The sequence below is a fragment of the Salarias fasciatus genome, assembly GCF_902148845.1.
Source record: "Salarias fasciatus chromosome 7 unlocalized genomic scaffold, fSalaFa1.1 super_scaffold_4, whole genome shotgun sequence".
In the NCBI taxonomy this organism is placed as follows: Eukaryota; Metazoa; Chordata; class Actinopteri; order Blenniiformes; family Blenniidae; genus Salarias; species Salarias fasciatus.
In genome coordinates, this window is record NW_021941229.1 from 27,318,607 (window position 1) to 27,330,965 (window position 12,359).

The 12,359-nt window shown below is 46.4% G+C and overlaps 1 protein-coding gene across 1 annotated transcript in view; it reads right to left on the bottom strand.

Moving 5' to 3' along the window:
- Window positions 1-4,387: 4,387 nt before the first annotated feature.
- LOC115382479 (FSD1-like protein) overlaps window positions 4,388-12,359 on the bottom strand; it is a 43,121-nt gene continuing 35,149 nt past the window's right edge. The window contains exons 12-13 of the mRNA XM_030084218.1: window positions 4,787-4,875; window positions 4,388-4,669 (exon numbers count right to left, since the gene is read on the bottom strand). Coding sequence (XP_029940078.1) covers window positions 4,532-4,669; window positions 4,787-4,875 — 227 coding nt within the window. The 3' untranslated portion in view covers window positions 4,388-4,531. The remainder of the gene's footprint in view (window positions 4,670-4,786; window positions 4,876-12,359) is intronic.

A 12,359-nucleotide genomic window follows, 5' to 3' on the forward strand; every position in this document is an offset into this window, starting at 1 on the left:
ACAACGGGAAGCTTAACTGATGGCTTACTGAAGGGCAGCAATGAAGTCACCAAAGCGAAAAACTGTACCTTACGCACTCCTGTGAACAACAATGACTTATCATCATCAATGACTGTGGTGCTTGCCACAGTAGGATCATTTTCTGCCTCACACTGTGTTGCTTTGTCCTCTTTGTTGATGGGCTGTTTTTTGGAGATATAGTTGTGCTCAGCAATTGTTTGATCTTCCCACTGGGTCTGTGCATCTCGATACATTGGTGTAGCAGGGTCATATGGAGGCAGGCAGGTTTCAGTGTCATCTGGTGTAGTCAGCTCACAAGTTTCAGTTACATCTGAACAAGGGAAGAAAGAAAACATGGAGTAAAATTAATGTTGCTACGGAACATCGCTGTCACTGTATGCATCACAATTTCAAACACACAAAGACAAAAATATACACACACACACACACCACAAACACTGTGTATAACTAAGAAATTGCACTCTGGTTTGTTATATTGAGCGCATTGTTTGATCCAATATTACTGCAATCTGATCACTAAAATTTCTGTTATTTCAGTGTGTAGCCTTTATATTAGTATGTATGATACAAAGATGGTTTGACATTGATAAGTCACATGGTCAGGGAGAATAACAGATTTATGTGCGCTAATTTTGAGTATCCAATATCAAACTAACTTAACCGCAGTATCAACTACAGGTTTATGCACAAAACTAACAACGTCATGTTAAAAGTATTAATGTTGGCTAAAACAAGCTGAAGCTAAACTTACCCGGTTGCAGACGACTTCTTTTTCTCTGAGGAGAGGCAGGGGTTTGCCTTTCAAAAGAACGTCTCCTCCTCTGGGGAGAGCGATTGTATCCCATCCACAGCTCTGGAAAAGGATTTTCTTTTGTCGGTTTTTTCTCCACAAAGTGGAAGGAACAGACAAAAATGTTTTTCGGTAGTTTCTTCAGGTTCAATGCCTTCAGCCACATCCGCAATTTATAATCGTCTTTTGGCTTCTTGAAAAATGAAAACAACGGAGCGCATGGACAACTCCGCTTTGTAGCTGGTTTGTGGTCATAACATTCGCGATCTAACCATTCGTTCAGACACTTTTGCGAGTTTTTACACCCAATAACGGCACACGTCCTCCCCGAACTAATCCTCTTTGTCTGTATATCCATGCTGACCTTCTCCTATCCTTCTTTTACTCTGGTTATCCTCTTTGTCGAAGTTGAATCTTGCGCTAGCATGAAAGGCTAAGCTAACCAACCGGAAGTAAGAAACATCACTCGGGAGACTACGGAAGAAAAACCGGAAGTGGAGTTCAGCGTTCGATAAAAAGGTCTATAGCACCGTAGCGCTTCACAGAAAAAAAGAAGAGACAAAAAAAGCTTATATTGGGAGGCAGCTTTCATGAGCTTTCTTCAAAGACGTACCCGGTCATTAAAGGAGACGTTTTTAATGGACTACAGGTCAGTATTAGAGGATTTACGATATGAAGGGAGGGTGGAGCATGAAGGGAGGAGTGGAGCCTGGGTGGAGTACAAAGGGAGGGTGAAGTCCGGGAGGGCCCCAGGAGCCCCTGTCCCAACACAAGTCAACACAGTCACCCAGAACCCAGTGACCTCATCCTGAACCCAGAAACTCAGAACCCGGTAACCAAGAAATCCTGAATCCAGAACCCAGTAACTCAGAACCCAGTGACTCAGAACCCAGTTGCTCTAAAAACAGTTTTTATTTAAATTACAGAACTCTTCAGAATAAAGATATCCATCCATCCATCCATTTTCCACCGCTTATCCGGGGCCGGGTCATGGGGGCAGTAGTCTCAGCAGGGATGCCCAGACTTCCTGTCCCCAGACACTTCCTCCAGCTCCTCTGGGAGGATCCCAAGGCGTTCCCAGGCCAGCCGAGAGACATAGACTCTCTAGCGTGTCCTAGGTCTTTCCTGGGGTCTCCTCCCGGTGGGACATGCCCGGAACACCTCCCCAGGGAGGCATCCAGGAGGCGTCCTGAAGAGGTGCCCGAGCCTCCTCAGCTGGTTCCTCTCGATGTGGAGGAGTAGCAGCTCTACTCCCCGCTCCACCTTTTTCCGGACGAGGACCATGACCTCGGATTTGGAGGTGCTGATCCTCATCCCTGTCACTTCACACTTGGCTGCGAACCGCCCCAGTGCATGCTGTAGGTTCGGGTTCGATGAAGCCAACAGGACAACATCATCTGCAAAAAGCAGAGATGAAATCCTGTGGTCCCCAAACCGGACCCCCTCCGACCCCTGGCTGCACCTAGAAATTCTGTCCATAAAGATTCTGAACAGAATCAGTGACAAAGGGCAGCCCTGCCAGAGTCCAACATGCACCGGGAACAGGTCCAACTTACTGCCGGGGATGTGGACCAGACTCCTACTCCGGTCATATAGAGACCAGATGGCCCTTAACAAGGGGCCCCGGACTCCGTATTCCCGGAGCACCCCCCACAAGACACCACAAGGGACGCGGTCGAATGCCTTCTCCAAGTCCACAAAATACATGTGGACTGGTTGAGCGAATTCCTACAGACCCTTAAGCCCCTATGGAGAGTGTAGAGCTGGTCCACTATTCCGTGACCATGACAAAAACCGCATTGCTCCTCCTGAATCCAAGGTTCATTGGTCCAATCCTCCTCTCCAGTACCCTGGCATAGAATTTCCCAGGGAGGCTGAGGAGTGTGATCCCCCTATAGTTGGTGTCAAGTCCACCTCTGTTTCACAGTTGGAGAACACCATCCGGTCCCCCTTTTTAAACAGGGACCACCACCCCGGTCTGTCAATCCAGAGGCTCCGTCCCCGACCGCCACGCGATGTTGCAGAGACGTGTCAACCAAGACAGTCCCTGCAAATCCAGAGACTTGAGGTACTCAGGGCGAATCTCATCCATCCCCGGTGCCTTGCCACCGAGGAGTTACCAACCACCTCGGTGACTTCGGCTTGGGTGATGGACGAGTCCACCTCTGAGACCTCAGTCCACCTCTGAGACCTCAGCCTCTGCTTCCTCCATGGAAGACGTGGCGACGGGATTGAGGAGGTCCTCGAAGTATTCCTTCCCCCGTCTTATCATATCCCCAGTTGAGGTCAGCAGCTCCCCACCTCCACTGTAAACAGTGTTGGCGGAGACCTGCTTTCCCCTCCTGAGGCGCCGGACGGTTTGCCAGAATTTCTTGGAGGCCGACCGATAGTCCTCCTCCATGGCCTCCCCGAACTCCACCCAGGCCTGAGTTTTTGCCTCCACAACCACTCGGTAGTTCGCTTGGCCTGCCGATACCTGTCAGCTGCGTCTGGAGTCCCATGAGCCAACAAGGCTCGATAGGCCTCCTTCTTCAGCTGGACGCCAGCCCTTACTTCTGGTGTCCACCACCAGGTTCGGGGGTTGCCGCCACGACAGGCACCGGAGACCTTACGACCACAGCTCCGGGCAGCTGCTTCGACAATGGAGGTGGAGAACATGGTCCACTCGGACTCAATGTCCCCAGCCTCCCTCGGGACATGAGAGAAGCTCTCCTGGAGGTGGGAGTTGAAAACCCTGCTGGCAGAGGGTTCCACCAGACGTTCCCAGCAGACCCTCACAACACGTTTGGGTCTGCCAAGTCTGTCTGGTTTCCTCCTCCACCAGCGAATCCAACTCACCACCAGGTGGTGATCGGTCGACAGCTCTGCTCCTCTCTTCACCCGAGTGTCCAAAACACAAGGTCAGAGGTCAGATGACACGACAACAAAGTCGATCATCGACCTCTGACCTAGGGTGTCCTGGTGCCAAGTGTACTTATGGACACCCCTGTGCTCGAACATGGTGTTCGTTATGGAGAAGCTGTGGCTAGTACAGAAGTCCAATAACAGAACACCACTCGGGTTCAGATCGGGGAGGCTGTGCGATCCAATCACCCCCTTCCAGGTCTCACTGTCACTGCCCAAGTGAGCATTGAAGTACCCCAGTAGAACAATGGAGTCCCCAATCGGAGTGCTGTCCAGCACCCCTCCCAGGGACTCCAAGAAGGCCGGGTACTCTGCACTGCTGTTCGGTCCATAAGCCGAGACAACAGTGAGGCACCTATCCCCGACCCAGAGGACCAGGGATGCGACCCCCTGGTTCACTGGGGTGAATTCCAACACATGGTGCTGAGCTGTTGGGCTATAAGCAAACGCACATCAGCCCGCCGCCTCTCACCTCGGGCAACGCCAGAGAAGTGGAGAGTCCAGCCCTTCTCGAGAGGTTGGGTTCCAGAGCCCAGGCTGTGTGTGGAGGTGAGCCCGACTATATCTAGCCGGTACCTCTCAACCTCCCTCACAAGCTCGGGCCCCTTCCCCCCCAACGAGGTGACATTCCATGTCCCTAGGGCTAGTCTCTGTGTCTGAGGATCGGGTCGCCGGGCACCTTGCTGTTGGCTGCCACCCAATCGACATCGCACCCAGCCCCTACGATTTCCTCGGCGGGTGGTGGGCCCACCGGAGAATAAATATTTAAACACTAATTAATCTCATACACTAATTTAAAACATTTAAGTTAAAAAACTACTGAGACAGGTGACCTGAGAGACCCGGGCTCTGATTGGTCGACAGGTGATCCGGGCTCTGATTGGTCGACAGGAAGTTTCCAATGAAACTGGGCACCTGCAGTCCCGTTTCTATGACGATCCCTCCACACCACACCTGCACACAGAATGACAGGTGACTGAGAGCAGAGAAGTCTGGCAGTCCATAGAGAACTCGGAGAACTCAGAGAGGAGAACCCACAGGTGAACCAAGAGAAGAAACCAGAGAACTCACAGTGAAGGCAGGGACGAGTGGTGAACTGAACTTTGTTTTGAAGAAGTGAAGAAGACGAAGTCGATCAACATCAATGAACAACAGATCTCCTGAAACACAAAGGCAAGTATTAAAACTAGTACTACTACTAAACTCTACTAGCACTACCACTAGATCTACTAATTATACAACTGGCTGTACTACTTGTACAACTAGTTTTAATACAACTAGCTCCACAAGCACTACAGCCAGTTTAACCAGTGCTCCAGCTGAACTCACTGGGCAGCAGGTGACATTCTGATACAGTCCAAATCCTGGAAGCCCCACCCACTCACCACACACCCCTCACTCAACACACACCACATACACTCCTCACACCCCTCACAATCTAGACACACTCCACACACACCCCCACGGCCCACAGCCACACCAGACACTGTCCACAGTTTCCAGTCCTCACCTCCTTCAGGACTGTATTTAACCAACAGTGGACTCACAAAGTGAACCTCCACAGAGAGCCTGGTCCAGGCGTCCACTGCTCTGAACAGGGAGCTGCTGAATGTCTGCTCTCTGTTAAACTCATCTTTATTATCAATGATTTGGTTTCTGGTCATAACCCAGTCTGCTTTACCTATGGCATGGAGGCTCTAACAGGGTCCAGAGTCCCCAAGACTCTAACAGGGTCCAGACCCCCATTACCTTAAAGGGCAACTTCAGTTTTTTGACATCTGGACCTTATTTCTAGGTGTGTCATGCTCATATCCTCACTCAGACAAACATCGTGCAGCTCGGAGTCCTCCAGAAGTTATTTAGATCCAACCGATTTAGCCGCACTTAGCGGGGGCCACGGCAATGGAGCGTTAGCGCGGACATAATCTCTGCAAAATCACTCATTTCGGCTATATTTCTTCATCCATGGCCAGTGTTATCATAAAATCAGCTCGTCTATCGTCTTCAGGTGAGTCAGCTGACAATTTTCGCTAACTTAGCCACAATTAGCTCGGATGGGAACGTTGCAGCTCCTCTCACCAGCAGAGAGGCACTTTGAGTCGGCTCTGCTCTGCTCTGCTGGGATCTGCTGCGCTTCGGTTAGCTCTTCTCTGACACCGTGCTAACTTAGCAACAATTAGCTCGGATGGGAACGTCGCGGAGCTCCTCTCCTCCTCCGTGGTTATGCGGCGGGTCCCTGCGTGCTCCGTGGCCGGCACGGAGCGCGTCTCCGCCCGGGAGCAGAGATCCAGAGCTCTCCCGTCAGCCTCCGTGGGGCAGCTCCACTCGGCCCCTGGAAGCCGCGGCCTGCTTCACGCGCCTCCGTGGAGCAAGCCGCAGCACGGCAGCTCTGGATCTCCGCTCCCGGGCGGAGACGCGCTCCGTGCCGGCCGCGGAGAACGCGGGGACCCGCCGCATAACCACGGAAGTGTGTGAAGCAGGCCGCGGCACAGCTGCTGGAGCTCCCCCATCGCCTCCGTGGAGCAGCTCCGGGCTGTTTACCCAATCGGCCCCAACTCGACCCCTGGAAGTCAAGCACCCAGGCGCCGTGACAGCCGAGGCTGACTCAAAGTGCCTCTCTGCTGGGGAGAGGAGCTGCAACGTTCCCATCCGAGCTAATTGTGGCTAAGTTAGCGAAAATTGTCAGCTGACTCACCTGAGGACGGTAGACGAGCTGACTTTATGATAACACTGGCCATGGATGAAGAAATATAGCTGAAATGAGTGATTTTGCAGAGATTATGTCCGCGCTAACGCTCCATTGCCGTGGCCCCCGCTAAGTGCGGCTAAATCGGTTGGATCTAAATAACTTCTGGAGGACTCCAAGCTGCACGATGTTTGTCTGAATGAGTATATGAGCATGCACACACCTAGAAATAAGGTCCAGATGTCAATAAACCGAAGTTGCCCTTTAACGGGATACAGTCAGGTCGGCACCAATCCAAGTCGGCCCTGGCCAACTCGGCACCGCCCCCGGGATACAGTCAAGTCGGCATCAAAGCCAAGTCGGCATCAAGCCAAGTCGGCATCTATCCAAGTCGGCCTCGCGGGGGTGGGGTGGGGCTCTAAAGGGGCCGAGTTGGTCAGTGCTGACTTGACTGTAAGTTGCTTACCAACTCGGCCAAAAGCCTCTTTTTTTTTAATCATGATGCGGCTGCGGCGTGACGATTTGCACAGTTTTTTGACGATCTGTTTGAACCGAGTAGCTTAGCTTAGCTTAGTGTTGGTTGTCGGCTCTGTTTTGGTGTTGTCTAGATTGGGGTTTGGGATGGTTCTTGGTTGCGTGTGGTGCGTTGACAACACTGTTTTGCATTTGTTGTGAATTTTTACATAGATTGCCCCCCCCCGTTCTCCCTCTCTTTATCTCTCTCTCTTTTCTGTCTCTCGCTCTCTGAGCGTCTCCGTCCCGGTCCTGTCCTCAGCCATGCCGGACGCCAGCCTTAAATAAAGGCAGCAGCAGGAGGAGATTGGTTCTCGTCCTGCTGCTAACATTAAAATCTGTTCAGATAGTAAAAGGCTACAATCATACAATATTGCACGCCCCAGCAGCTGAACAGGACAAGGGGGAAAAAAAAACACCTTTTTAATCAGGCTTTTAACTGACTGCTTACATTTTGTTATTTTCTTATCTTATATTTGTTTATGTTATTATTTAGGTGTTTTTTAAGAGAGAGCAGCCTCTGGGCTGTGCTTTCTTCAGGCTGGACTGTTGTTTGGCTGTAGTGTTGCCGTGGTTACAGCCACAGTCAGTTCTGAAGGGAATCAAGCAGCTTGAAGACGTTGGACTCGTCTCCCGGTCGACCGAACCACAGGACGCTACATCAGCATGACTCATTCAGGCATTTTATGGCCCCAAGGACACGGGTAGTTCTACTAGCAGTACAACTAGATCTGCTACAAGTAGTTTTCCTAGCACAAGAACTGCTCCAGGAGATATAGTACAACTAGTTCTAATACAGCTAGTTTCACTACAAAAAGTACTACTAGCACTACAAATGGTTTTGCCACTAGTTCTACAAGTAACTGGTACTAGCAGTACTATTAGTTCTGCTAACAATACTGTTAAATCTACTACAAAGAGTACTACTGACTCTACAGCTACAATACCTAACTCTACTGGCACTACCGTTAGTTCTGCTAGCACTACTTTTAATTCTACCACAACTAGTACTAACAACACTACATGTAGTTCTATTGTAACTAGTTCTACTAGGACAACTGTTAGTTCTACTACAGCCAGTACTACTAGTTTACAGCTTGCTGCACTATAACTAGTTATGCAAGTACTACAACTAGTTCTGCTGTACGTAGTCCTACCAGCACAACATCAAGTTCTGCTATAACTAGTTGAACTAGCATTACATCAAGTAATGCTACAACTAGTTCTATTATAACTATTTTGCAAGTGCTACTACTAGTTCTGCCAGCACTACTGCTAGTTCTACTACAATACTTCTACTAGTACTACAACTAGTTCTACAAGCCCTACTCGAAATTCTACTACAACTAGTACTACTAGCACTACAGCTAGTTTTGCTTTAACTAGTTATACAAGCACCACTGCTAGTTCTACTACAACTAGTACTACTAGTGCTACAGCTAGTTCTGCGTTAACTAGTTCTACAAGCACCACTGTTAGTTCTACTAAAACTAGTACTACTAGCATACCGTCAACTGTACTGTAACTAGCTCTGCAAGAACTATCTCTAGTTTAACTACAAATAGTCCTGCTAGTACTACAACTACCAGTACCATCAGAGTACAGTTAGCGGGGGAGGAATTTATCAAAATTATACAGAATTGTGCACTTTGTGACCAGTTTATGAAATTTTGCATGGTGATAGGTATGGACACAAGGTTTTCAAAAACCATCACAAGCAAGTTGAGATCGCCCCCTAGAGGCTGCTTGTACAAAATCCAATATGGCCACAAGGCAGTAGCGGCCAGTGGCGCGGGGTGCAGCTGGTGGGAGAGCTTGTTTTGTCCGCCCATACCAGCAGCCGCAGGCGGTGTGGTGTTAGTTCACTTCCGCATTGACGGGAGCGCTCGTTTCCACACCCGGGCATTCAAGGTGCATTCCAAACAACACAACAGGTAGGCAACGATTATTTTTAACGAACTGGTTTCTTCAACACTGCCCTCCTGGAATGCGCGGGTATGGAAACGAGCGCTTCCGCCAATGCAGAAGTGAATTAACGCCACACCCCCCGCCGCTGACGGTGTAGGCGAACGAAACAAGCTCTCACACCACCTGCGCCCCGCTCCACCGGCCGCTACTGCCACAAGGTCATTCGAGACAAAAACACAAAAGTGGCCATATCTCAGTCAATTTTTCACGATTTGAGCTGAAGTTTGGATTGTGCACAGTTCACTGCCTTCCTCACAATATCACACCATGTTATTGTGATTTCGTGAATCTAGGAACCAGCAATTCAAAGCCACAGGCAAATATTTAAAGGAGCTATACCTGATTTTGCAAAGAAACAGGGTCACTCAAATTTGAAACTGTTATAAATTGTTATTTTCTGGTCCAAACTCATCTCAGACTTTCCAGGTGCATTTATAACATCCAAATTAGTTACAGAAATGAGTTTAAAAACATGTTTCATAACTTTCAGGAGCAAATACTGTCACAATAATGTAATAAATGCCAGTTAGCCTGCCAGTTTGCAACTGATTAATAGGTTTTAAAACAGTTTTTTTTTTTTTTTGGACAAATGTCTGCTTTTACAAAGGACAAAACTAATTTTATTTTAATAACAATATAAAAAAATCAGGTATAGGGCCTTTAAACTAGGCATTCTAAATGGGGAGGTATGACATGGGGACAGATGGAGGCATACCATTTGATGTGTGTGTTGAGTTCCACTCCATTCCTCTAATGCAGTGTGACCTGAAACATCAATCTGCATAGGACCAAGATCTGTTTTACCTAAATTGCATGCAGATTAGCTTCCTGGAGGCAGAGCCAGACTGTTAAGCACTAACAACACTCTTTATTCCATTTTGTTCCTGAGATATATGCCAAAGTTATAGGCAGGCTAATATCAGTCATATCTGCAAAATTTCTGCCAAAAGCCCAAATGCATATATGTTCCAGGATTGTTCCCGGAATCATAGAATTTGTTTAAGATATTTGAATATCTGTAGCATCAGAGTTTGAGATCCAAAGTCAGATCCCAATGTATATTTTTTTTCCTATACATGCATTTCAGTCATGAGACTTTTGTTGTTAATGCCACCATCTTGGGGACCTCTGGCTAGTGTAGATTATATTGAGCTATGCATCTCCACTAGAATAAGCTTATGCTTCTTCCTACCCCTTTTCGGACATGTCGGACTCTATTAATTTGTTGGATTATTAATATTGTTTTTTTTTCTCTCTCTCTTTTTTTCTACGTATATCTCAGTTTATTTATTACATTATTTATGGCATGTTTGAAATAAATGAATAAATCAAATCAAATCACTGATTGAAGTCAAGATACTACATCTAAAAATTGCACTCCCCTCAGGCAGATGAGCAGAGCCGGTGCTTTAAGAAACTGAAATCTTGGGATTTTATCCTTATCAACAGCCTGAAGAGTTACTGACATCACTTAAAAGCAATAATGCAACAACCCTGCATTTGTAACATTAGCTACAGCTCCTGAGCTACAGCTACAAACCTGATTTAACACTAGCGAATATCCTGAACCATGCTGAGAAGGTCTAGTCTTGGAGACATGTTCACAGAGGTAAGAGCTGAGCTATTACTTTTTTTTTCTGTAAGAGGCTCATAGGTGGAGCCGCAGGTGTTGTTACTGTGTGGACGCTAAATGCTACAAGCTAACGCCTGGAGCAGCTTAAACACTAACTCTGACTGAGGCTCTGTTGACACCACAAACTGTAAAAATCACAGATAAAAGGTTTTCTGTTCCCTCTGATGCTTCATTTAGTTTGTACAGTGGAAGCAGATCATTGGATGTAGCAAACCATGGATTAATCAAAAAACTTATATAGACACCCTCAATCTTGATGGTTATGGACTATTCAACAAAAACAGGGTTGGGAAAGTTGGTGGTGGGGTGTGTCTGTATGTAGACCTACGCCATTCAGTGACCACTCGTGATGATCTATTTATCAATGATGGTCACTCCGATTCATTACTTGTGGAACTTAATATCAAAATTGGCAAAAACATAATTGTTGGGGCGAACTATCGACCACCAGATTCTGACCCACATAATTTCACTGTTAATCTGGATGAACTATTGAATTGTATAAATAATTCCAACAAAAATTGCTTCATTCTTGGAGATTTCAATATAAATTTAGCCAAAGACAATTCTGAAAAAAAATACTTCTTAAATTCTCTTTATTCCTCTTCTTTTTACCCAACAATAAACACATACACTAGAGAAAACGACTTCAGTAAGTCTATTATTGACAACATCATAACTAATATCCAAAATACTAGCTTTAACTCGACTGTGATATTATCTGATATTACTGATCATTTCCCTGTCATTCTTCTCGCAGATCTTACTACTAAAAATGACAAACCTCATGCAAAAAACAAAGCAAAGGCATTAACTAAGAGAAACTTAAGTAAATTATCCAATAATCTAAAAAATAAATCTTGGAACTCAGTGTATGATTGTAAATGTCCTGATGCAGCATATTATGCTCTGATTCAGGAATTAGGTGAGAGCATAAAATTGTGCATTCCCGAAAAGACAATAAAAAGAAATCACGGGGACAAGAAAAACTGGCTAACTAAAGGAATTATGACTTCGATCAAAAAGAAAAATGCTTTGTACAAAAATTACATAAACGAATCTTCTGAAGAAAATAAAATTAAATACAGTAAGTATCGAAATTAACTAAAGTGATCAAAATGAGTAAACGCAACCACCACACTGAGCGTTTCAAGGCTTCTTGCGGTGATCAAAAGCAATGCTGGAAAGTGCTCAACGAAGTCCTCAGCCGGGGCCATAAACCAAATGTCCTCCCTGACACCACAGTGTTCCAAAAAAACGGTGATCCCAGTGTTGGTGACCTTGCGACGTGTTTCAATGAGTATTTGAGCTCTATTGGTGAGACTTTATCAAAAAAAATAGCCCACAAGGGGGCGCCACCTACCATCAGTACCTCACTGGGAATTATCCCAACTCTTTCTTTCTTTCGCCCACCAACAATTTAGAAGTAACACAAATTATACTCAGTATTAAATGCTGCCACACAGAAGGAGTTGATGGCATTAGCAGTAAAATAATAAAATTAATTGTTCACGACATTGTAGATCCACTTGTTTATTGCATCAATCTTTCACTTCAGCACGGAGTGGTACCAAAGATGGCTAAAATCGCTAAAATCATTCCAATATTTAAATCTGGAGATAAAAAAGATCTGCAACAGTATCATCCTATCGCAATTTTGCCAACTTTCTCCAAAATTATGGAAAAAATAGCTTATAAAAGACTATGATTATTTTAAAAAACACAATATACTCACCCCGTCACAATACAGTTTCAGAAAGGGAAGTACCACTTGTTTGGCAATCCTGGATCTCATTGAAAAAAATAAATGACGCTAATGATAAAGGTGAGTGTGGAATTGGTGT